The following is a 27,059-nucleotide window of genomic DNA, read 5'->3' as shown; positions in this document are numbered from 1 at the left end:
AAGACTTTCTCCAATGTCTTTTATGTGGGAGATACTCATTTAATATTAGAGAATATTAAAGAGTGAGAAAACCATCTCTTGGAGAAATATTCCACCTTGAGTCAGCCTGACAGTTTATTTGTATGCTGTAATTTCAACTCATATTCAAGTTTATAGAATCGCATCTACTGCAGAAAAAGTAGGTTCATCTGTAACAGTTTTAAAACTAAAGGGTTTTTTGGGGGGCGGGGCATGGAGTTAAAGTTATAAATTTAGAAACAAACAAAATGTTTTTCCCATTTGTTAAAGGGAAGGTTTTGTCTGATTTTGCATCTTTGTGAAATAATCCCTTATTTTGTCAAATGAATGCATGGCACTAACCAAGACCAAGGCTATTTAAGAACTAGCATAATGGATAAAAGTTCCCAGAGTCTTATGAAAACACTTGAAATATGCTGCGCCGGGTTCTCGAGCTGAGACTAAACAATAGAGATCTTCAATCAATACCAGGGAAGGGCCTCTGAGCAATGAAGAAAGAAACTGAGCTGCTGAGTGGTCTCCGAAGACACTGTCAGTTTTCTCCATGGAGCCACAACTGCAGCGAAAGGAGAGCGGAGTGACTTGGTGTTGGAGGGAGGTTTTGCTGTTGCTTATCTTCTTTTCTTGGTCAGTGTCTCACAAGAGAGGACACTGGTTCAATACAGACAGTCCCTCATTGATGACAGGTCCAAGGTGTATCTAGCTAAATTTACAGCAGTCCCGTTTTGGGTGAATCATGTAGTAATATAGTCACATTATATGCAATGTTGGAACACATAATTAGTTGATATTATCATTCCCCTGCCAAGCTCCAAAGGGGGAAATAAAAGGGGAGGATGAATTATAAGAATAAGGAGACTGATAAGAAAAGGCAACAATAATGAAAACATTAGCAGAAAATAGCATCTGATGTCAAAGCAGACTGAGTCCAGCCATTGGAACAGGTCCCTGCTCTAAGAGAGGGCTACCTGTCTATCAAATTACACAGTTCCCTATGCAGTAGCTTCCTCTGAAATTAGAAATCCAAGTCAATTCCTAGTTTTCCAAAGAATAAATTCTCTCACAATGCATACGTGGAGGCAGCAGCACAAAAATAATTCCATTCTCAAGTTAGGCTCATCTTTTCTGGGACCCAGGCAGTGATGATGAAGAGTTAGCCAAGCTTCTTCAGACAGTGTTGCATTTATTAGCTTCATTAATAACAGTAATGGGCAAAAGCCTGTCCCAGCTGAAGAAAGGATTGCCCTACAGGCTGTAAATAGACTCCACGAATGCTCATCAGCTATACTCTTCTTGTTGGATTTGAGATTAAACAGAAATTTAAGTTATTACTCATATAACTCATTAAATTTATATTTTTCCAATTAGTGTTCCCAAGGCCTTGCCAACGTGTGTCTGAGAATTCTAATGCTTTGGCATCTTTTCATTTTGCTGAAAGTAAGAGAGCATGCTGTACTGTAGAAAGAACAATGTATCTTTCACCAATTCTGTATCCCTCTCCCCCACCCCACCCCACCCCACCCCACGCCCCAGCTGCCTGACCACTCTCCCTCCGACCCTACAGGAGATTGCTCAGGCATCTCCATCCATTAAACCTGGTCTCCTGGCCTTCAGAATTCCCTCACCTCCATCCATCACACGGTACACGCCATATCATCCTCCCAAAGCATAGATGAGTCAGGCCATCCCTCTACTTAAAAGAAATGCCAGTAGCTATCAAATACAGTTCAGCTCTGTCGGACATTCAAGGTTATTAATTATTTGATCTTAATCTATCTTCTCAGCCTTATCTCATCTACACACCTAATCTAGGCTCCAGGCTTGACTGTTACTATCATGCGTTAATTCACCCCCATTGCTGTACCTTTAATCGTGCTGATCTCTCTGCTCTGAAGAACTTTGTCACCGCTCATCACATATCCTGTCAACTCCAAGTGGGAGCTGATAGTTAATCTCTTTTAATTCCCAAAATGGCCCCCAAGTTCCTAATGCAAAAGAATATTTTGTTATACATACTTTAGTAATGGCAATATGTGCACACACCCTCCTCCCACACACACCTTCTCCAGATTTTAAACCCACGGAGGTTCGAAGGTGAGTTAGAGACAGTCCAACATTCACTCTGGCCTCTAGCACAGGCTCTGGCACATAAGAGGGACTTAGTCACTGTGAAGGAAATAATGATTGGCTGAATGAATGAAGATTCCCTTTGCTGTATCACCTTATTTCCCACTTCAACCCTACCCTAATAATATGACGGGAGCATGAGCCATTTAAGCAGTTTAATTATCTAACCCAAAATGTGGGTTCTGAAGATCAGAGTGAGTCTACATGCAACAGCTGAGGTGTCAAAACACATTAAAAATAATAATGCAAAAATAACCAGGTGTAATCTAAGCTGGGTTCTTGTTTCTGGCACCTCCTCCCCTACTATTCAATTTAGAATTGTGTTCTATAATTATCATATCTGTTTAAAGGTCCTATTTTCTGCTGATTCTTAACTAGATAAAAATGCATACCACTTTCCAAACTTGAAAATATTCCTGTAAGGAAGGAATGAATGCTTTCGTGTTAACTTATTAAGTGTAATAAAGACACATCTTCAATGACATAGTCATTGTTATAAGGAATTCACCCCTGGGAGGGGCTCAAGCTTCTCCTTGAATCATGGGAAGTAGCAAACTTGAAATTCTGGGCTTTCCATTGGTTAAGAAGAGTGAGACCATACACATTCAACAAGCATTCATTCAGAACCTTCTAGCCACCAAATGGAGTCAATGGGTGGGGAAAATGGTGAAACACGTGATTACTAGCCAACAGGTCTGAAGTATGACTCCACTCAGAGGCCCATGTGGCCCAGCCATGGCTTCCAAAAGCGCACAGCCTCAAAAACCCAATGGGGCATATTTCATATTTGCATTCTGCAACACATGGGCCTCCACAAGCAGGAATCAATCCAAAAACAGTTTTTGTTTGTTTGTTTGTTTCAGTTACCAGCCACAGGTTGTTTTGGGTAATGCCGTGGCACAAAAAATTTCTACCCTCCATAAATTTTAGACAAGACCCAGACTCAATAAATGTAGCAGGGCTGATACGACCAAATGCCCAGTACTAGAATATATGCTTAAGAGCAGCTTCTGCACGTCTCTGGTAAGGGGATATGGCAAGTTAAGTATAACTCATAGACCCGCTCTCTCTATGGAAGGAGCAGCTCTTAAAAGGGCTGAAGTTGTAATCAAAATATTTCCCATCTTGTTCCCTTTGTGTATATACCCAGCATTAGTTTATTCCATTTTAGTTGGCATAATTTCTCACTAGGTTAAGTTGCTAGACTCACAACAAGTCAACAAGTCTCCCGTCTCCACTGGGGCTCCCTTCCAGTCCTGCCTTCCTGTTGTTGCCTGTAGAGATTGTTGTTGTTGTTGTTCCACTGCGTAAGATGCGCTTTCCCTGGTGAACATCTTTGAGTCATTTCGCATGGCCTTTACGGTTAAATAGAAACTGCTCTGGTGGGTATATAGCTGTCGCCTGCATCTGATGTTTACTTCTTCATTTACTGCTTTCCCAAAGCTCATGTCACAGTCCAGGCTACACAGAGCTCCTGGAAGCAGCCTCCACCCCTGGGTGTGGGCACTGTGCGCACTGCAACCCCACCTGCTCTCAGCAGCTTAGCCTGGATCTCCTCCCTGCTCAGCGGACTCCTCTGATTCTCAACATCTGGGAATTCTACATCCTGACTCCCACCACTTTCCCAATCTGGTTCTTTTACTTGACCAATTGAAAACAAAACAACCCCCCCTCAAAAAAAACCAAACAACAACAACCCAACTCCCTGCCATTGAGAAAATGCTGACACATAGCCACCGGAAGGACAGAGTAGAACTGACCTTGTGAGTTTCTGAGGCAGAAACTGTTTACAGGAGGAGAAAGCCTCGTCTTTCTCTCTTGGAGCTGGCTGGTGGTTTAGAATTGCTGACCTTGTGGTTCGCAGCCCCCAAATCTAACCAATATGCCACCACGGTCCTACTTGCCCCACTAGCCAAAGCTTAATCAAGGAACAGAATCCTTTACTCTGAAATGGAGACTGAAAGGCATTGCTTGTCAATTCCATTTCCCGCTTTCAGCCAGAGTCCATCTGATGTCTTCCCTTTCACACCCTTGCTTCCACGTGGGCATTGCATTGGCATGCTGCTCCTGAACTTGTTTTCTCTCTCAACTCCAAGCCTGTCCTCCCATCCATTTATGCCAAGAATGTTAAACCTTGGTCAGTTGTTTGATGTTGTCACGAGTCCCATGTTTTTGCTGTAGATTTGCCAGCCATGAATGGATGCCATTCCAAAACCTACTGGTGGCTGGAGAAATATGGACTTAAACAAAGGAAGTGGAAAGGGGAAGATTCACAGGAATTACAGGGACCAGGCTCACGGTTGTGCAGAGAAAAGAGTCCGTGACCTAGAATGTAAATGAAACAACCCCGTAAGCAGATAAATTGCAAGTATTTGGATACATAAGAGGAGATGCAAACACCAAGAGTACTTAGGAGGAAATGAAAACTCTTTCAGTGGTCTATGAGGACCTATACAATGTGAAATCTCATCAGCCTCATTTTGGATCCTGCTCAATTGCTTTAGAACTCTGCCCCTTGTTCATCCCTCAAGCGTCCACTTGATTATTTATCTTGTTGCTGTATTTCTTTGCTGTGAAGAGTTAACAACCCCTCTCCCTTCCCCCCTCCCCCAATTGCTTTCCTCAATTATTGGCCATCTTCTTCACAGGACTGGAACTGTCCCTGTCTTGTTCAGTTTCCCGTCTTGAGTGCTTTGTGCCTGGCACATAGCCGGAGTCCTAGCAATGCTAGGGAAATGCACGTAAAATGGTGAGTACGTGTGCAAATGACTAAGTGGCCCAGGACTGATGCAAAGCTGTCAAAACCAGCAGGCTTTCTGTTTCGGAGATGCCCAGCCCACACTCACTCAGCAGGACAGAGGCTCTCACCATCTCCCCTGCAAACGAGGGGCCCAGGACTGAGAAGTAACAGCAATTAATTTGATTTCAAAACCTGTGGAATTCCTCCAGCCTATAGATCTGGGTGTCTACAAAGGCAATGTAGTTATTGGAGGAGAACAAGAAGTATCGAACTATTGTGTGGGGATTTTCATGCAGTCTCCAGACAGGACAGCCCTTCTTGTTTCTCCTGACCTCAGGGCAGGCTCAGATCACCAGGGAGTAGACCTCAGAGAAATAGTATTTTCTATTGGCTTATTCTCATGCAGAAATACTTTCCTATCACCATCAAAATCTAGACGGCCATTACCTGTGAATTGTCCTCTTTGCTGGCACTTGCTAGAACAGGCTTCCCAATACAAGTGCTAATCTGTCTCCCAGAATGCATTGCAACACCTTGAAAGCCTCATGCTCACGCTCTGTCAAGCATTCTGATGCCAACAGCTCCAGCAGATACTATCAATGCAATGTTAGCAGATCTTGAACTTCAGCAGACAAACCCCAATCTCATGGCCATCCCGCCAATTCTCACTCAGAGCAACACTTTGGGGCAGAATAAAGACGCCTCCTCTTAGGTTGCTGAGGCTGTGAACCCATGTGAAAGCAGACAGACTCAGCACTCTCCCATGGAGCAGCTGGTGGACCCTAATCACCGTGCCTTGAGCCATTGGGGTCTGCCACCAGCCATACCCAGACCCCTTGATGAAATCTGAGAGGTAACACATGTGAATTGTCATTTTAAGCAACAGAGTTTTTAGGGGATTTGTTATAGCGTAATGAGTAAGTTAGCGGCTGCTAATCTAAAGGCTGGTGGTTCAAAGCTACCAGGAGCTCTGTGAGAGAAAGATATAGTAGTCAGTTCCCATAAAGATTGAAAACAAAGCAAAACAAACAAGCCATTGCTGTTTATTTGGTTCCGACTTAGAATGACCCTACATGGTAGAATAGACTTGCCCATGCGGTCTCTAAGACTGTGAGCGTCAGCGAGCGAGACTGCCACCATGTTCCCCCATGGAGGGGCTGGTGGGTCCACCTACCAACCTGGGTTAGCAGTCAAGTACTTTGAGCCACCGTGCCATAGAAGCTCCTCTTGCTTTTATAAGATATTAAATATAAAATATTTCAATATACAATATTTCAGTCTTGGAAATCCTATAAGGCTGCTCTGCACTGTCCGATATGGTCACCATGAGCCGGAAGGAATTCGATGAGAATGCATTAATGGTTAAGCGTTGCATTTGGAAGCTGTTCCATTAGATCCCTGGAAGCACAGGCCTTCAGCGCTTGAAGTGAAAAGATCCAGACGTCGTTTACGTCCCTTACGGAGTCCAGATTCTTCAGCCAGGCAGTGCTCTGCGGCTTCATCCTCTCCAGTGGTTACTAAAGACCCTGCCTTCATCGCTTGGATGCTGCTGTTTTCTGTAGCTAGTTTTCCCTTCCTTTTGTTTGATCCTTCACCATAATGTGTTGCATTTCTATTGTAAGCTTTTCTTTTGAAGGGGAAATACAAAATGATATACAAAATGCCTCTAAACTCATGTCAGCTTGTGCTAAAATACTCCCCCCCCCAGGAAACACAAGAAGATACAATGCAAGTAAGTTAATGCACACAACTCAAGATCCACTCTAAGTGGAATCAAAAGAGAGAATTCAAAAATGAATCCTAATTTCAAAATGATTCCGAACTTCTATGTGGAGGTTAAATTTAAAACTGTTTTTGCATGATCCTCTGTTACAGGCATATACCCAGATAGCATTCATACCCACTTCTATTTGGAGTCACCCAAACTCAAAATTCACTGCTATCGAGTCAATTCCGACTCATAACCACCCTCTAGGCAAGGCAGAGCTAGCTGTCTCTGTGGGTATCTCCTCTGGTAGAGTCACACATTACATAGCTATACATATGTATAAGTTTATACACATATGTATTATATAGCGTCAAGTTATATCATTTATCAGCTTAACTTTATATTCTCTAATAAGCTCCTGTCACTTCTGCAAATGGTTGAAAAGGACCACAGCAAAAACTAAATAAATAGCAAACTTATCTAGTTATATTGTAGAAGACTCCGTCTAGTCAGTTATTTACTCACCAACTCCTGGCGTCAAGAGGCTCTCCCGCCTCTGACCTTCCCTGACATGTCTTTCCGTCTCAGTCCTCTCAAGTCAACAGCTGCGTAGGAGAGGCCTCCTCTGTACTCAGACCTCTGCTGGCTCCTTAATACCGCATGCCACCGAGCTGCTCTATGACCCTGGCAGCGGTTCTGCTCAGTCTTCGCTCAGCTGGTTCAGAGCTCTGCGGCACTGGCCATCTTGATGACAGTAGTGGAGGTGCCACCTTAAGGCATCTGCTGGCGGGTCACTCACAGTCTCATCCTTTCCTGTCCCTCTCTTCTGCTAGCTCTCATTTTCAAATAATTTTGGAAATTCACCTATAATTTATAATGATTTCTTGATATCATGCCTCCTTTCCCAACACCTGAATTATGCTACTTGGAAGCCCTGGGGAAGACAGCAGCCTAAGAGACTTTGAATGCCTGGATGACTATTGCCGTCTCCTCTCCCTCTCCCCTGCCCCAATTACAGAGGAGCACAATTCTGTTCTTTTGTTGTGGCCCATGGAAACCAGCTCTACACACCCAAGTGGGAGATCCTTTCAATTTCAAATATAATATGGACCTTGTCTTTTGAGCAGTCAACTGCTTTCTCTTTAGCCAAATGTGGAGAAGGGCCCATAGTTCTATTAGATAAATGCTTTGCCATCTTCCCACCTTCCACAGTAACAAGGATGAAGACTACTACCACCATCACCACCACCAACACCACTTCCAGTTGAGTCAAATGTGATTAATGATAACCCCATGTGTGATTTGTCATGTGTCAGGGCAGAACCTGCTCTGTACAGTTTTCAGTGGCTGATATTTTTAAAAAGTAGAATGCCACGTCTTCTGAAGCAGATCTGGGTAGATTTGAACCTCCAGCCTTTTGGTTACTAGTTGAGCACATTAATTATTTACATCAATGGAGACATTTGAGGATGAAGGCCAAAGGTACCCTATATTCTATTGGCCAAACTCAGTAACTTTGAAAGTAAAAGGGGTCTTAAAAATAATCACAGTCATTGACTGATCCACAAAAAGAGACGTCAGAAATGCTCTGGCCAAAGCAGAATGCACGAGCACCCTCTTGAAGGTGTACTTGGCCCCTTCTCAAGAACACAAAGCCATGCCTTGATTCATGCTATTCACGGGGCCTGTATTTGAGGGGGAAAATTCAGTGAAGAGGAAAACTTACCCTGGAGGGGCCACTCATGTTTGTTACTCCCTGTGCCTTGCAACCGCTACCTGTACTGGCAGGATGAGGTTGAATTTGGAGGAGACATGCAAATGTGAAACTTCAAATCATAAAAAAGCAGTATGTGAGTCAGAAAAGGCAGCGTTACCTTAAAATAAGAAGAGGGAAGTAAGAGGGCTTTTTGTCACTCATATTTGTTTCCATTTTATGTTGCTGTGGGCTTGCCCACATCCTTGACTGTGAACGACATAGCCATATCAAGACAGTCACTTCCATAGGTGACCGATGAAGGGAGACTGGCACGGAAGATCAGTGGGCACAGAGGCATCTCTAGATAGTCCCTAAAACCCAGCTGAGCTACAGGCATGAATGAGGAGAACATTCTGCATTAGGTGTGATTATGGATTTTGCAATGAGTCCATTTCCAGGAAATTGAGAGTTTGCTGTGCCCTTTGACAACGTGAGTTCAGAGCCGGTTGTATATATTCTAAAATAATGAAGCAGTCTCCAAACCCAAGTGTTTTAAACAAAAATCTCCATGATGCACAGTAGCAGCTAATCACAGGTGAGACACAAATCCAGTGTCCTCGCCACCAGGCGCCATGGATTCTGGCCCTGACTTAGAAGGCATCGTCGGTTCTCCTTGCTGAGCCTCAGACTGCTCTGCAGAATAATGTGGTATAAATCAAGGATGTATAAGCCCTTTCGAGCCCTAGAAACCTGTGCATCTCTGAAACATTATTCAATTTTTCAAATGAATTTTTTCCTCTGTGTCTTCAGAGAATTACAATACAATATCCCAATTTCCCTGGAAATCAAATAACTGCATTTTCTGTACTAAAACATTTTCTTAACAAAAATGATAAGGTCTGAAAAATGAATATTCTCTCTCTACCTCACTCTGAAATCCTAATTTGCAGTTTCTGTTTCTTTATATTTGTTTTGTGCTTGCTAGAAAAATTTAAACAGGGAAGAAATCCTCTTAAATACATTGTTACTATTAAATCTGAACCCACTGTCATCAAATTAATTCTAACTCATAGAATTCCCTAACAGTTCTGTTTCCAGTATTACACTACTCATTTGGGAAAATATGAGAAATAGTCCTTATTGAATTAAAACTTAGAACTAGAGATAACTAACCCCCATCTTTTGAAAAACAAAGCGCTGAAATTGAGTCAGTAATCAAGTTTCAAGCATTTTGATGAGTATTAAAGCCAAACCACTTATAATATTTTGTTGCTCCATAAAAATAGTTCTCTTTTTCTTCTAAAATTAAATTTTCCATTTGAAGCAAAGAAGGTCAGAGATATTAACATAGTTCTACGGCAAATACCCAAACAAAATGAAACAACAATAACAAATGCCAAAAGTATAAATTATGTGTGCTGTTAAATTTTACAATATGTATAAGCAGATAATTATGAGTAGGTCACAGAAATCAGGTCAATAACGACATCCCTCACTGACCTGTAGCGCTACAGGGGGCAACACTGGAGACACAGTGCAGGAGTTGTGCCCCATATGATCCCACCACACCGATGTGAAATACTAAGGGCGTGCAACAGAACAGCAAGCGGAGCAGAGCAAGAAGTCCCCAAAGAACACTAAAAATAGACTATGATGCCAGAACATGGCACCCCATCAGACTTGATCAGAAAACACTCCTAAGGTGAACAGACAGACCTTGAACTACTCACAGGCTTTTCTCCCCCCCCCCCATTGGTATTTTGTTGTTGTTGTTTTCTTTTGTTGCTTTCTTTTGCTCTGTCTTGTTTTTGTGCATATTATTATCTCTACATGTCCATCTAGATAAAATAGGCTGGAAAAACAATCTGGAGGAAAAAACAATGGGACCAACAGTTCTGGGGGAACATGTGGGATGGGAGGCGGGGGAAAGGAAGTGGGAGTTTACAAACCCAGAGACAAGGGAAAAGCAGTGATCTAAAATCGATGGTGAGGGGGGTGTCGAAGCCTGGTAGGGCTTGATCAAGGTCAATGTAACTGAGAGGAATTACTGAAAACCAAATGAAGGCTGAGCATGATAGTGGGACAAGAGGAAAGTAAAGGGAAATAGAGGAGAGAACTAGGAGGCATAGGGCACTTAAAAGGTCTAAATATAGGCATGTACATATGTAAATATATTTATATATGATGATGGGCAAATAGAGCCATGTACATGTATTTATAGGTTCAGTATTATGGTAGCAGGTGGACATTGGGCCTCTACTCAAGTGCTCCCTCAATGCAATGACATTTTGTTCTATTAACCTGGCCTTCCATGATGCTGACCTTGCTGACACATTTGCTGAAGACAAAGTGGGTGCATAAGCAAATGTGAAGAAAGCTGATGGTGCCAGGTTATCAAAAGGTATAGCATCAAATAAGCAGCCATCTAGTTGAGAAGCAACAAAGCCCACATGAAAGAAGACCACCAGCCTGTGAGATAACAAGGTATTGATAGGATCAGGTATCAAAGTCCCAGAACAAAAAATCATATAATTGTAAATGAGGGGAAGTGTGGAGTGGAGAACCAAATCCCACCTGTAGGCAACTGGACATCACAGGGAGGATATGAGCCAGTCAGGGTGCAGTATAACACCAATGAAACATACAACTTTCCTCTAGTTCTCTAATGCTTCCTCCCTATCATGACCCCCATTCTACCTTACAAATTTGGCTAGAACAGAACATGTACATGGGTACAGATAAGAGCTGGAAACACAGGGACCGGGACAGATAACCCCTTCAGGACCAATATTGAGAGTAGCCATAACAGGAGGGTAAAGGGAAGGTGGGGGGAGATAGGGGGAGCCTATCATAATGATCTACTTATAAGCCCCTCCCAGGGGGGTGGACAACAGAAAAGTGGATGGAGAGAGACATTGGTCAGTGTAAGACATGAAAAAATAATAATTTATAAATTATCAAGGGTTCATGAGGAAGGGAGGGTGGAGAAGGGAGGGTAAAAAATTAGAAGCTGATACCAAGGTCTCAAGTAGAAAAAAAATGTTTTGAAAATGTTGATGGCAACAAAGGTACAAATGTGTTTGACACAATGGATGGATGGATTGTGATAAGAGTTGTGCAAGCCCCTCAGTAAAATGATTTTTTTTAAAAAGAAATCAGGTCAATATACAAAATTAATTGGGTATTATAACTGTATAAATAATAAACATTTAGGAAATAATATTATTAAAACTATATTATAATTTATAATAATGTTGAAGACCATAGAAGAGTTGGGTGAAATTAACAATTGATATGCAAAAACATTACACTGAAAACTACATAATTTTGCTGATATGATAATTCCCCAAAATTATTTTAGAGATAAAGATTAAATTCTACTTCAATGTCCAACATTCTTTCTAGATAGTAGTTTACATGCGGGCTATAAAGCATATATAAGACACCCAAAATTCTGACTAGTCACCTGATCTTGAGAAAGAACAAAGCTGCAAAGCTGGCACTCTTGGATTCCAAGTCTTCTCTACAGCTATCGTAGTCAATTGCAGCTGGTTCTAGCATCAGATAGGCAAATAGATCAGTGGAACCGAGTATAGGTAGAAATAGATTCACACTTATACGTTTTTTAAAAAAAATTCTGATTAAGGAACAATCCAAATTACCTGCTATAACAGGAATACTTCAAGTTGATGGTTAAATAGAACTACAAGTAATTTCGCAAGGCATTCCCTCAAATCTTGTCTCTCAAAGGCTAAAGATAAAGGTTAGGGCATGAGCTCTAAAGTATGGATTTGGGGCTGTCGGCTCTAAGGAAAAGTATCTACTCCCTTTAACATCTGTGCATTTGGCAGCTCTTGGCTATAACCTTGTAGTTGGGCATCAATTTTCTCCTGGGTCTAGGAAGTTCACACTGAAGGAAACATGGATTCACAGGCTATACTCCTAACATAACTTTTTTTAATGGTATTTATTTTAAGCTTGTTGTCTGAATATTCTTATTACACAGTCACTGAACCAGCTAGAACTGAGCATCCTTGAGTTCAAAGCCTCATGAAATCAGCTTTAGAATACAGCTTCTACACTTCAGATACTTTCTACTGTAAGGGCCATGTAAACTCCTGTAAACTCATTTTTTCCTCAGTCAATTAGTAAAGCCAACTGATTCAATAGTGAGTAAGCAGTTTCCAGTTTTCATCCCCCTCTTCAGCCAATGCACTCAGCTAAGGTCCAGAAACGAATTCAAAACTCACACTTGACCCAGGGCTGGGTGGCTCCTATCCAAACCACTGCCCATTCCTCCTACTTTCTTTTCTATTTTGTAAAGCATGGTCTGAGTCAAATGCTTCATACCCATATAGACAAAGTCTCTTTCCCTGGTGCCAAACACACATCTAAGCCTGGACTTTGTTCTGAGGCCAGCAATTGTAAAGAATGGGGAAGGTTAATGAGTACATCCACCCATGTCTGTCAACTCAGCTGCATTTCCTGGTGGTACTCAGGTCTCTCTCACTATTGTTTTTCTCCTTTTCTCTAAGATAAAATATGATGCAGGGAATGATATGATTATGATACACACCCGAGGGAAGCTTCCCTTACATTGGATCAGGGCTGAGATATGAGTGAGTGTAGCCTCCCACCTGAATCCCCTCACAGAATACATCATGTGGATTGATTGTCTCATTATATAACTTTCAAATTATGAATTATCACACAACTGCCAAATCATTTAGGACTGTAGCCTTGCCAAGTTGACATATATATATTCCATGTCCAAAATCAACCCTAAGGAAAAACTCTTCTTCATTTAAAAGCTAGAAGACAAGTTAGATGCTTCAAAGCACAATGGTGGTTTTATAAGTCTGGGTGCTTTAGAGAAACAAATCCAAAGAAACTCATATATAAGAGCGCGATTTATATAAAGGGTAAGTGCACATCAAGAAAACATGCCAACACAGTGCTGCCCAAGCCCACAAGTCCAACATGAATCCATATGTCCGACACCGATCCACAAAATCCTCCTCCATTTCACAAAACACATGCAATGATGCCGACTGCAGGAGGAAAGCCAAATCCATGAACGTGTGAATATCTCAGTGCTAACAGGGGTCTCCACATGGCTGCTCCAGCACCAGGGCTGCATCGGGGTAGGTCCGTGTGGCTTCTCCTCAGGGATGTCTTGCAGGAAGTGTGCTTTGCCAGCTGAAGCAGGGAACTGGCTAAGGCAGCTGCACCCTGGTCCAACCATCAGAAAGCAAGAGACCTGAGAACTAGAAAGGCGAGGCTCACCCAGCCATTTATCCCTCTGCCCTTCAAGTAATCCCTCATGTGTTTATGGGTCTGGTTGGCACTATAAACTAACTACTTCAGTGTTCTAGTCACAAAATAGACATACCCATTACAAATAATAAGAAAGTGTAGCGGATTGCCAATAGCTCCTAGATAAGTAGGTTGTAGCTGAAGAAAATTAATACAAGTTCACAAGAGCCAAAATATCATTTTGAGTATATTCCTTTTGAATTTTGAAGACATAACAGATTTAATAACAGATTTAATGCTTTGGTCACTGTGATAATTACATAATCTGGTGTCATTTTGGGACTGAAGAGGATTCACAGTGAAGGAGTCGAGTCTAGCCTGTCAATCGGGTCACAGTCAATGAGGCCTCTGTGTGGGCATGGCCTTCTCCTGAGGATTCTAGGAATTCCTGTATTTCCTCCTTGGAGGCAGGAAAACTCTCTCTCTTATCTCACTTCCTGGGAGACATCCCTTAGGAGAAGCCACATGGACCTGCCTTGATGCAGCCCTGGGAACTGGAGGAGCAGCATGGAGACCCCTGCCAGAGATGAGATGCTTCTACCTCCACAAACTTTACACCCACTGGCCTGTGATCTTCCTGCCTTTGGCATCATTCCATGTGCTTCATGAGTGAGTCTGAAGAGGACTTTACAGATTGGTATCAGACATATGGGTTAATATTGGACTTAAGGACTTGATGTGTACTGGGCTGGGATGTTTTCTCAATATTCAACTGCTCTTGTATACAAGCCTCTTTCTTATACACATACGAGTGTGTCTATGAATTTGTTTCTCTAGTCCACGCAGACTAACATGATCACTAATGACAGAAGAGCTGATGAGTTGGTGGGGGGTGGGGCGGGGGGTCATCAGGAACATCATTCATGAAGAAAGGTAAAGGTCATTACAAAGATAGGAAAGAAAGAAAAGCTTCAAGTGCTGTCAGAAGACACTCTGGAACTTGTTCTTAATCGTAGGGTCAATAAGGCAAAGGGAAGACAGATGAGGTCTAGAGCTGCAAAGAATATTTCAAAGGGAAGCTCGAGAAGACAATGCAGAATATTATAATTAAATGTGCAAACACCCCAAAGAATTAGAACTCATTCGGTGGATCTTACATCAAAAGAACTAAAGAAAACATCCAATATTGAAATATTGCAATATTGAAAGATACTATGGGGAAAATATTGATTGACACAGGACGATGGAAAGAATATGCAAACACACCGTGTCAAAAAGGACTAGTTGACATTCAACTATTTCAGGAGGTAGTTTATGAGCAAGAACCAATGGTGCTGAAAGAAGAAGTTCAAGCTGCCCTGAAAGCATTAGTCAAAAGCAAGGCTCCAAGGACTGATGGAATACCACCTGAAATATTTCAACAAGCACTGGAAGCAGTCAGTCATCTATGCCAGGAAATTTGAGAGACAGCTACTTGGCTAACTGACTAGAAGAGAACCACACTTGTATCCTTTCCAAAGAAACGCAATCCAATAGAACATTCAAATTATACAAAAATATCATTCGTAATACAAGTAAAATGTTGCTGAAGATCATCCAACAATGGTTGCAGCAATACATTTACAGAGAGCTTCCAGAGGTCAGGTCAGGTTCAGAGGAGGGATTAGAAATAGGGTTATCTTCATTGATGGATCTTGTTTGAAAACAGAGTATGCCAGAAATATGTATGCTTGTGTTTTATTGACTATGCCAAGGCATTTGACTTCATAGATCCCAACACACATGGATAGCATTGAGAAGATTGGGAATTCCACAAAAACTTATTGTGCGCATGCAGACTCTGTACATGGATAAAGAGGTGATGGTGGGGACAGAACAAACGGATATTGCATGGTTTACAATCAGGAAAGTTATGTGTCAGGGATGTGTCCTCTCACTATACTTATTCAATCTGCAGGCTGAGCAAATAATTAGAGAAATTAGATTATGTGAAGAATTATTTAATATCAGGATTGGAAGAAGGCTTATTAACAACCTGTGATTACAGATACAACCTTGCTTGCTGAAATTGAGGAGAATTGACGCACTTGCTGATGAGGGTCAAGGTTTGCAACCTTTGGTGTAGATTAGAACTCAATGTAAAGATAACCCAAATCTTCACAACTTGACCAAGAGGTAACATCATGATAAACTGAAAAAAAAGATGGAAGCTGTCAAGAATTTCCCTTGCTTATAACTACAACCAATGCTCATGGAATCAGCAGCCCAAGCTCAAATGATGCATTGTACTGGATAAATCTGCTTCAGAAGGTGTAAAAAGTGAAGAGGTTATTTTGTGGACTAAGGTGAGCCTGACCAACACTCTGACATTTTCAAGTGCCTCATATGCATGTTAAATTGAATATTGACTAAGGAAGATCTCAGAATTGATGTGTCTGAATTTTGGTGCTGGGTAAGAATATTGAAAGGACCATGGCTTGACAAAAGAACAACTAAATCTGTCTTGGAAGAAGTATTTCCAGAAAATTCCTTAGAGACTAGGATCTGGAGACTTTATCTCATGCATTTTGGACATGTTGTCAGGAGAACGTAGCCACTGAAGAAGAACAGCAGTTGATAAAGTAGAGGGGCAGCAACAACGAGGAAGGCCCTGCCTGAGATGGATCGACACCATGGCTGCAGCAACGGACGCAACCATAAGAGCAACAATGAGGATGGTTCAGGGTCTGGGGGTGGTTGTACAAAGCGTCACTAGGAGTTAGACCGACTCCACGGCACCTTGCAACAACAAGCAAGCCTAGAATGTAGAGAATTATGTCAAATGAAATCTATCTATCTATCTATAGATAGATAGATAGATAGATAGATAGATAGATAGATAGATAGACAGATAGAGAGAGAGAGATTAAAAGAACTGAATAGAAAAAAAATTGAAAGATAGATTGGGAAGACAAAGAAAACGCAGTATAACATAATGTTCAGAGATTTGTCTTAGAAGGCCAAAAGGGAAGAACATTCTCAGTAGATCGCAAGTTGAAAAAAATGAGGAGAAAAAAAGTGCAAGCCTTGAGTTGAAGAATTCTATGGATAAAACATTGGCCTATTTTATCCAGAACATGAAACCAGAACATGCTTGACCAGAAACATGAAAAAGGACAGAGAGAGGAAGAAAGATGCTAGCCATGCACAGAACAAACAGAGTCACAGAATCTAGAAGAATTGACATTTTCCCATTTCGAGAAGAAGCGTATGATCAAGAACCAATGATATTGAAGAAAGTCCAAGATGCACTGAAGCCATCAATGACAAACAATTTTCCAGCAACTGACAAATAACTGAAATATCTTTCACAAGGGGCGCATTGACTGAAGCCACACACACACACACACACACACACACACACACACACTGAAAAGTCAAAAATACAGTTATAGAATTATAATAACCTTTATTACACACAAATATTAAAATGTGGAGATATTGCTCTTTAACATATCTTCTGTTTAGGTCTACATACTTCTAACTGGTGTTTGCATCTCTCACACTTCCCTGAAGAACTTTTTACTTCTTGATGTATACCACATCCAAAGGACAATTTCAACATCCTGAAGGCTCAACTCCTGCTCCTTTTAACTGTTTTTTTTTGCATTTGGGGAACAGCATAAGCATGGAGGAGGAAGGTCAGGGTGGTAGGGTGAATGGGACCAGTTTTTTCACTTACATTATGGCAACCCTTGCTACCCTCAAAAAATGTACATGTGCGTGTCAGGATAAGAAAAAATAAAATTTGCACAATTTTACTAGCCTTTTTTTTCTCATGAGTGTAGTTTTCAATTTTTTGGAAACTTTTTCTTAATAAGCCCCTGTAACCATTGTTATTCTTTGAGAAAATCTATCAAGATTACCCCCTTTGGAATCTCAAAAACTCACCATAGGCTTCTGAGCTGTTCTCTTTGCCTTAAATGTAATTAGCCCAGTCGATATCTTTGGAAGTCATTGCTTTGATTGGACTGTTTAGTTTAAAAGTCCACTAATGAGACTGGGACATTATCTTTCTGAGATAATTTGTCTGGAGCCAGAACATTTTTAAACACATTTTGTTCTCGTAACCTGAAACTTTAGCATGACCTAGAACCCGGGTAGTAATATTTTGTAGTTAACCTCATGCCTGTTATAAGAATTATACAAAAGTATGTGAAAACATCTACTTACAATCCTACAAATCAGCAATGAAACGATGAAATAAATAAATAATAAAACAGAAAAAAGACAGACAAAAACATCACATGGAAGGATGTACAAATGGCCAACAAAGCACATAAAATATTTTCAGTACCATTAGTCATCAGGAAAATGCAAGCCAAAGTCATAATTAAGTACCTTCATATAACCTCTAAAACAAGAACAAAGTTATGGCCACTGAGTCAATTCTGACTTGTAGTCACAGTGCAGGATAGAGGAGAATTGCCCCAATGGGTTCCTGAGGTTTTAAATGGTTATTTTTCTCCTAAGGAGTGGCTGGTGGATTTGAGCTACTGAACTTGCAGTTAGTAGTACACATGTAATCCACTACATCTCCTCATATACCTATTAAAATAGCTGCACAACTTTTTAATAGACATAAAATAAACATTGATGAGGACATGGAATGCTTTTATTTGCTTTTATGGGTGCAGAGTAATGCATCTTTGAAAGAAAGCTTGATGGCAATTTCTTATTGAATTCAAAATCCACCTAACTTATACCCCAGCAATAGTTAACAATAGCAATGCTACTGCCAGGAATTGACCAAGATAAATAAAACTTTTGTTAACTTAAACAAGAACAGCTTGGACTAGGTGCTCATGGGAATTCAATTCAAAACAGTGCCCAAACGATTTAAAATTCCAAGGGAAAAGTATAGATAAAAAACATATTAGGGCTTAGTATAATGAAATACTGTTCTTATCTTCCATCAACTCACGGTGAGCCCATGCGGAAAAGTAGAGCTGCCCCACAGGGATTGCTAGACCCTGATCTCCACTGGAGCAGAGAGCCAAGTTATCGCCTGCAGAGAGGCTGGTTGGATTTGAACTGGCAGCTGTTCTGTGAGCAGCACAGCCCTGGACGATTACATCACCAGGGAGCTTTGCAGTGCAATACCTTGTAGTAACAAACAAAACAAAAACACGACTAGGACTGCTTTGCTTTTCATGCAAGAAATAGATACATTTCAAACGACACACACATATATATATATTTTTAACTAGTCTAAAATAGTTCTACACAAAAGAATGCATACCGCATGATTCCACTCATATGAATGTTTAGGCAAAATGAGCTTATGGTGGGGGAAAAAACAAAACATACAAAACCTGGTCCGCCTGAGTTGGGGGTTGGAATTGATTCAGAAGGAGCACAGGGGCATTTTCCCAAGTGGTGGGAAAGTCCTGAACCTTGAAGGGGTGAGGGTTACACAGGTGTGTGCCTTGTCAAAGGGCAATACCCTACAACGCTGCATTTCCATGCATCATTAAACAAATAAAGCTCTCATGCACATTTCCAATGAGAGCATGGCATTAGAATCTTTTTAGAACCAAGAATGATTGCATAAAAAGTATAAAGGGCCTGGGATTGGAGCTTTTCTTTTCTTAGTGTTTTGATTTCTCTAATGTTTATTCAATGACTTCTAAGTACTATTATGCGTCAGTTTTCTGGATGCTTTCTGCATATCAATGAATAGGATCCATAAGATTTGATCTCTGCTTTCATGGTCCTAAGAGTTCATAAGAGAAGTAGGGAAACAGAAAAGAAGAAAATTAAAATAAATGAGAAGAAATGTGTTTAAAGAAAGAGTGGAAAAAATTATAAGGAAGAAAAACTATGGAGCCACTGTAGCACCATCAAAACATGCCCCAGCTGCCTGATGCCGTTTCTCTTTAAAGTTGTGGATCTAAGATTACTGATCAGCATGTTTGCCGTTATTAATGATTTGAGCCTACAGTGGGAACATTCCAGAAATAGGCGTGTCGGCATATTACCATTGCTGCTATATTCTTTAAGCTTTTGCAATATTTAATTAGAGAAAATATATCAAGATGTCACCTGCAGTAGGTGGAAAGGTTGGCTTCAAGGACATTGTGTTCAATGTTAATCGAATGCTGTGTGCTACTGACTCATCGTCATATTGAGTTATCAAGTCAAAGAGCAGCCTCTTTGTCTTCTATATAAAAGACAGGCTGCTCCAATGTTACAGAATTCTGACACCCAAATCATGAAGATGTGGTTGTACATAAAAGATGCAGCACTGATAATTCAAAATAGACAAGAAGAATGTGCTTTAGGAATAATTCTTCTTCAAGCCATAATATCTGGCATGAAACATAAATAAAACTCCATTCTTTCCTTCACTGCCCTCCCGTGAAGGAGTCACTGAGACCACTTGTTAGCTGCCAGGAAAAGCAAGTTGACGGGGAGGCTCTTCCTGTATTTTTTTTAAAAATTGCTTTATTGGCATTTACTTCACATATACAATTTAATCATTCAATCACACTAAAAAGAGTTATACAATCATCACCATATCGATTTCAGGACATTTTCTTCTCAGACTCATTATTAGCCGCTCATTTTCCCCACCACCCTATGTCATGAGCCTATGGAATTATTAATCCAGTTACTGTCTTTATAGATTTACCTCCCCTGGGTTTCATATACAGAAAATCATTCAAAGCACAAAGAGAAAGCAAAGAATGAAAGAAACCAAGAACAATGACAAAACAAAATAGACCACCTCATTTTAAGAGAGAGCAGAAAATATTTTTAAAATAAAATAACTTAAAAATGGGTCAAAGGGGGGATCAAATGATAAGGTGTTACATTTCAATCTAACTACAGCTGCCATCATTGACTTCACAGAGCCCCCGTCTCACTGCAAGTTTACTTACATGCTGGACTCTGTTCAGAAGGAATTCACCAGAGCCTGAATCCATGTGGGGACCCTACAAATGGATTTGGGACTTCTGCTATCATCCATTGCCCTCTGAAAACCAGGTGTTCACAGTTTAAGCTCTGAGTCCATTTCCTCCTTCGGATTTGGAATTTATCATTTACAGTCCTTAGATTCTATCATCTGGTGTGCTTTCTCCATGTGCATGTTCATGAGGCCTCACTTAGATGGCTGCTGTCTGTAGACAAGCCTTTGAGACCTCAGATACATTCTTTCTGATGACCAAGCACCATCACATTTCTTCACCACACTTTGATATAGCATCCAAATCATCTGTGATCCCTTCAGGAGGGTGAGCATTGAGCAGGAGCAAGACATAAGAACTCATTGTCCTTAGACTGGGGCTAGAAACAAATGTGTTTCCAAAACTCAAGCATAGAAGGGAGTGCCCCCACCCCCCAAAAAGCCAGAATATTTTTTTCAGAGATGTATTTATTTATTTTTATAAAATAACCTTATCACCTTCAAAATATTCTCCATCACACTTAATACATTTGTTAAATTTGTGATTCCATTCTTGGAAACATTTTTCAAATGCATGTTTGGGTGGCTGACAGCAACTCCCAGGTTTTCTTCTTCACCTCTTCAATGTCATCAAATCTCTGTCCTTTCATGTCCCTCTTCATTTGTGGAAACAAAAAGAATTTGCACAGAGGGCATTAAGTGAGTAAGGTGTGTGGGGCAAGAGAGGCATGTTGTTTTTTTGTCAAAAGTCTAGTGCACTGAAGATGGCTGTATGAGCAGGTACATTGTCCTGGTGGCAAAAACAGTCCCCTGTCTGCCACAAATCAGGACTTTTTTTGTCACACACTGTTATGCAGTCTTTTCAGAACTTCTAAATAGAAAGCTTGTTAACAGTCTGACCTGGTGGAATTAACTCCACAGGCACTACAAGTTGACATTTTTGATTATCCGGGAAGTTGATGGACATCCAGAACGAGGTTAGTCATCAATCAACATTTCATCATTTTTAAAATGAGAGAACTATTCCTATATTTGAGTTTTTCTGTTAGTGTTGTCCTTGTGAGCTGTGTTCAGCATCACAACTGTTTCTGTGGTGTTTTTCCTGAGCAGGAAGCAAAAGTTCACGGCCGCACACTGTGCTCTGAAATAAGCTATCACAAAAAATGAGGTTCGAGAGAAATGGCTTTAATGAAAATATTCACTGTGACCAGAGAAAACTTCCTCAGGCGACTCCACAGGGTGCACCAACAGAGTGAGTTGCTGGATGCTCACCTACGGGAAAAATGCGTGCCACGAAAGCTCCTCTCGACCCAGCACAATTCTGGTTTGGAGGGAGGGTGGGGGCCCCTCGTATATCTATAGTTTATATATATCTCATCATCATCACGTTATGACAGAGAATATTACATATTATCACACTGGGGCATTAATTTAGCCGAAGGTATATAATTTAAAATGCTGTTGAGAAAAGGAAATGATGCGAGCATAGGCTGACTTTTCAGAGTGTGGCACATGCATTGTTTGATTTGTGTCAGTTAAAATCGTACGTGACTGGATATTGTTTACATAAACAATGGAGGTTGGTGATAAGACAACACTTATAGTCAGACTCATTCACAAAGGCAGAACCATAGCTACCAGACTAGTGCAGGGCACAGGAGAGCAAGGAGCGCATTAAAATAGTAAGTGTGTGGCAGGCGCAGGCACCAGTCACCAGGAACCCTCCTGTATCATTAGCAAGAGCTACAAGGAGAGCCCCGGGGTACGACAGCTAAGTACTGCTGCTAAACAGGAGGACGGTGAAATGTTCTGCCAAGAGAACTGTGTAGGCCAGTTCTACATGGTCATGTGCGGTCACGGGGAGTCAGAATCAACTCAAGGGCGCCCAACAGTAAGGAACGCTGACAACATAAGGACTCCCACCCACTGCCATGGGGTCAATTCCAATCACAGCTGAGACAAGCGCCCCCCACTAGGCTAACAAGGACTTCAAAACCGCAGTGAGAAGATGGTTTGTGGAGCATAGGATTCCCTGAGTCCAATTGTGCTTTCCTAGTAATAGGAGACAGTCAGAAAAATATTCCCAATGTTTTCTTTCCTCATGTTTGTGGTGGTAGGGTTGTTGTTGTTTTAACCATGGATTTGGGGAGGAACATCAGTCTCTTTTCAAGCTCTGTAGATGGGTTAATTGAACCTCCAATCTTAAATCTATACTATATTACAGGATCCCCTGCACGCCAACTCCTTATTCACCATCTACAGCTAGGTTTCCCTGTCTCATTACCTATGCAGGGCCCCTTCTGCTCAGGCAGAATGCATTCGTGATAGCTAGGTTTTATCGTAAATTAATTCGTCAGGATCCTTCCATGATGTGATTTAACATAATGCAATCAATTCCATAATGGGATCTTCCGAGAGAAGTCAAGCAGTTATGGGAAGATTAGCGCAAAGGGCTACCACCTCAATCAGGTCATATCATTGATACAATTGAAAGGAAGCTTCCTCGGGGCTGTGGCCTATTCCTATTGAAGGAGGCTCTGGCAGAAGGCACTTCCCTTCTGGCTGGTGTGGATTTTGCATCTGTCTCCTTGAATTCTGGTTCTTTGGTCTTGAACCAAAAGCTTACTATTTTGCCCACTGAATCTGAATGCCATCAGTGGCCTGCCACAATGCCTATCGACCTTGGATTCATTTGACTCTGTTACAAAGAGCCTGAACTGTTGGATTTATCCACCTCGGCCTCTGTCTGTCCATTATCCTCCTGCCTTCTTGTGTGTTATCTTGTTCGCTGATTCGCTAGCCCGCTTAACAGCGGAACATCTGACTCACAGACTTGCACTAGATGACTTTCCTGCTTCTAAAGCCGTGTTGGGAGCCATTTCCTTGATGTAAATATCTTTATTGAAATCATTGGTTTTGCTTTTCTAAAGAACTCGGGTGTGTATAGGCTCTCATCCCCTTCTCCATCTGCTATAGAACCGCACACACTTCTAGTCCAACTCAAGCTCTTTTCTTTGTGAAGAATTTGGCCAACCAACTGATCAGTAGTGACCTCAACTTCCTCTCAGTTCACATACACAATCTTCTGCCAAAGTTATTTGATCTAGACGTATATAGGGTCATTTTCCAGTTACAATGATAATCATCACACTTACAAGCTTATAAGCAGGCGAGGGTAGGAAGAATTTAGTTTAAACCCATGTTGTCATCTCAAAATTGAACTATAAATTTCAGTGTATAGCTGGCATCTGCTACAAATGTTTACCTCCTAAGCAGTCTGCAGAAGTTATCCATACCATACCTGGAGTATTTATTTCTTCAATACCACCTTTCCCAATGTTTTTCTGAGAACATATACCTTATTAGAAAGTTACAGTCTATTATTTTGTTGAATGTTTATATTCCCAAAAATAAGTTGATCAAAATATTTTGGTATTGAATGCCTGTTCAAATGTTTGTTGATAATAAAATATTTTAGGTTTCCTAAATTAGTCTATGTCTAAGATATCCAAAGACTCATTCTTAACCTGTTGTTTCTGAGCCTGCTCTGCAGCTTCTGTGAACCGTCACATGAACCTCTGAGTGCTGCGTGACTTTCATCAAGTGACAACATATCTGCCTATCTTTGGGCATTGAAGTGGTCAGAACACAGTGTTAAAACAATGCCACACAGCATCATCCCATCACCACTTTCTAGATTTTTCTACTAAAGGGACTAGGACTTACTTCAAACCCATAAAATAGAACTAGTTCACTGCTTGCTTTAACCAAATTTTTAAAGACAAAAGTAAAACTTCAAATATAAAACCCTTTGACTTCATTAGCCTCTCTTCTCATACTCTTGGTCTTCCAAGGTCAAACAGCATTTTTCCCAGAAATCTGGTAAATGGATGGGAAATTTAAATCTAATATCTAGTCCACAAACAACATAGCAAACACTGAAAAAGGGGGATTATCACAAAGAAGCGAAAGCTCACCTTCTGCTGATTACCTTCCCCTTTTCCTTTTGGACAAGCCTAACTTTTTCCTTAATAATCAAGGCAGTAAGGAGGACCATGACAGTCAGTGTAAATATGAGGGAAACACAATCCGTTCACTGAAAGCCCAGTTTGGGATCAGAAAGTTGAACAATGGCTCTTACCTCTGAGTTCCCCCATATCCAGGGTTGTCCCAAGTTGTTCTAATAGGGCGACTCTCGCTGCATTCTTTTTGTGTTTCTTGCCGTCATAGTGTTGCTGCGCCATCAGAGGATTGTTAAACCAGGCTGCACAGAGCCCACAATATCTGTCGGAATCTCTTCTTTGATAGGGGGATGCGACCACTGGTGCAGTGTCCACTCGGGGGGGCTTAAGGGAGCTCAGGGGCGTTGCTGTGAAGGAAGACAACCAGAGAGAACCACGGCCACATTAGTCCAAAACTGAATGCAATCTCTTCAATAGCTCAAGCTGAAAGGTCTCCAGGTACCTATCGCTAAAAGAACCCAAGTTCACCCTAGAGCTCAAAAGTCCACAAGAACTCAGTGAGCACAGGACAAGTCTTTTTGTCAGTCTTCATTTCTGAAGTTGGGGCAAAACTATAACTTTGTAATTTATGTAGCTGGGAATGTTGCTCATTGTTAGGTTCAAATTTGATAGCTCAAGAGACCCTACCTTAGGAGGAAATAGGAGGTTAACTTAGTAAACTTTTGGGGATTAAAGAGTTATCAATTAATCAGTGGGAGCTGGTTCCTGAAAGAAGCTCTGAGGAATCATAATGGAAAAGTTTCTGATTTAGTGAATGGAACATATGTGTGCTACACAGGTTGATAATGAACAACGAAAGGATTTGCCTACATTCCAGAGGCAAATCTCTCAGAGGCATAGCAAATACCAACAGAATAAATCACACTGCTTTTAATTTCAATTACTTCTATTTATTGTAGTAGTTTATTTTCAACTTATACCCATTAAAATGGAAGCTGAACGTGGTGTGTGTGTGTGTGTGTGTATGCGTGTGTGTGTGTGTGTGTGTGTGGAAAAAGACTACAGAATAGATGCTATTTATCTAAACTGATTGTATATTCCATTATGTGATTACAGTTCAGTTCCATCCTTGCCAGGTGGGGTGTGGAACCTAAAGAGAAGGACTTGACTGTGGACAATGTAAATAACTTACATTTAAAGAGAGACACCAAACCTCTTTCATGCTTACAAAAATGACGAGACTTGAATTATTATCCTATTTCTCTGATGATGTATCTCAGAGATGTCAGATCCATGATTTAAGGTGGGGTATTTAGTTATTAAAAAGCAGAGCCTAAAACCAAACATTTTATTTCCAAGGCTGGCATTTTTTCCAGTAGTGCCAAGGACTCATCAGGTAGTTATTAATAAGCAGAGTTTTTTTCTTTATCTTACAGACCTCACTCATCATTGTACTTTAGACATAATTTAATTTAGGTATGAAAAATATATTCTGACCTGATGCTTTTGAGAAAAAAAAAATCATTACAATGCCCCTGTGGTCTGTTCATCACAATCTAGTACATAACACCTTCAGCTTGTTGTTTAGTCATTGAGACAAGATGCAGCTTGGAAAAAAATGAAAAACAAAACATGAAAATAAGGTTGCTCTGAGAAAAACCTGAAATTTTAGGGCTCAGTAAAAATAAGTCCCTTAATCATCTCCCCAAGACTCAATGATATTTGAATAGAATTTTATTTTTAGAATAAATAATTGATACAGACATAAATACTTGCTAAAATGATGTCAAATCAAAGACTCATGACTGGAATAACAGGCAATATCTTGATAAACAGAGAAAAGATTGAGGTTGCCGATCATTCAATTTTATTTGTCTTTACAATCAATGCCCAGGAAAACAGCAGTTAAGGAATAAAAGTACTTCCTGTACTAGGCAAATGTGCTGCATACGACCTCTTTAAAGTATTAAGGAGCAGGGAGTCACTGTGAGCACTAAGGTGTACCTGGCCTAAGACATGGCATTTTTCATCACCTCATCTGCATGTGAAATTTGGGCAACAAATTAGGAAGATTGCACTTGATACGTGGTGTCGGCAAACAATACTGAAAGTGTCACGGGCTGCCAGAAGGACAAACTCTCTGCTGGAGAAAATACAGCCAGAAGGTTCCTTCCAAGCAAAGATAAAACCTCACACACTCAGACCTGTTATTAGAAGAGATGGGGCCCTGCAAAAAGAGGTAACATCAGCAAAAAACAGAGGAGGCTACTCCAGGAGATGGATGGACACAGTGGGTACAACTCAAACATCACAAGAGTGAGGATGGCATAGGACCTGGCAGTGTTTCAGTGTCCTGTACATAGGATAGAAATGAAACGAACCGACTCAATGGCATCTCACAACAAAATGGCATCTTAAATCAAAATATGTCTGTGTCTCGTGCAAATATTCCGAGGAAATCATTTTCTCATCACCATATAGATCCCGTCACATCGGGATGATTTTGTTTGGATGCTATTTCATAGTGTTATTTCTATAGGAACTGAAAGAAAGAATACATTTCTCCAAAGCTTCATCACAGATTGGGTTATACATAACTATCT

General features: G+C 40.9%; 1 protein-coding gene across 1 annotated transcript in view; it reads right to left on the bottom strand.

Moving 5' to 3' along the window:
* Positions 1-27,059, bottom strand: part of ZMAT4 (zinc finger matrin-type 4) — a 501,960-nt gene that overhangs the window by 139,488 nt on the left and 335,413 nt on the right. The window contains exon 5 of the mRNA XM_075555744.1: positions 24,636-24,863. Within this exon, the coding sequence (XP_075411859.1) occupies positions 24,636-24,863 (228 nt within the window). The remainder of the gene's footprint in view (positions 1-24,635; positions 24,864-27,059) is intronic.

This window comes from Tenrec ecaudatus, chromosome 8 (genome assembly GCF_050624435.1).
Source record: "Tenrec ecaudatus isolate mTenEca1 chromosome 8, mTenEca1.hap1, whole genome shotgun sequence".
Classification (NCBI taxonomy): Eukaryota; Metazoa; Chordata; class Mammalia; order Afrosoricida; family Tenrecidae; genus Tenrec; species Tenrec ecaudatus.
The sequence above is the reverse complement of the archived record's forward strand: the minus strand, read 5'-3'. Positions and strand labels throughout refer to the sequence as shown.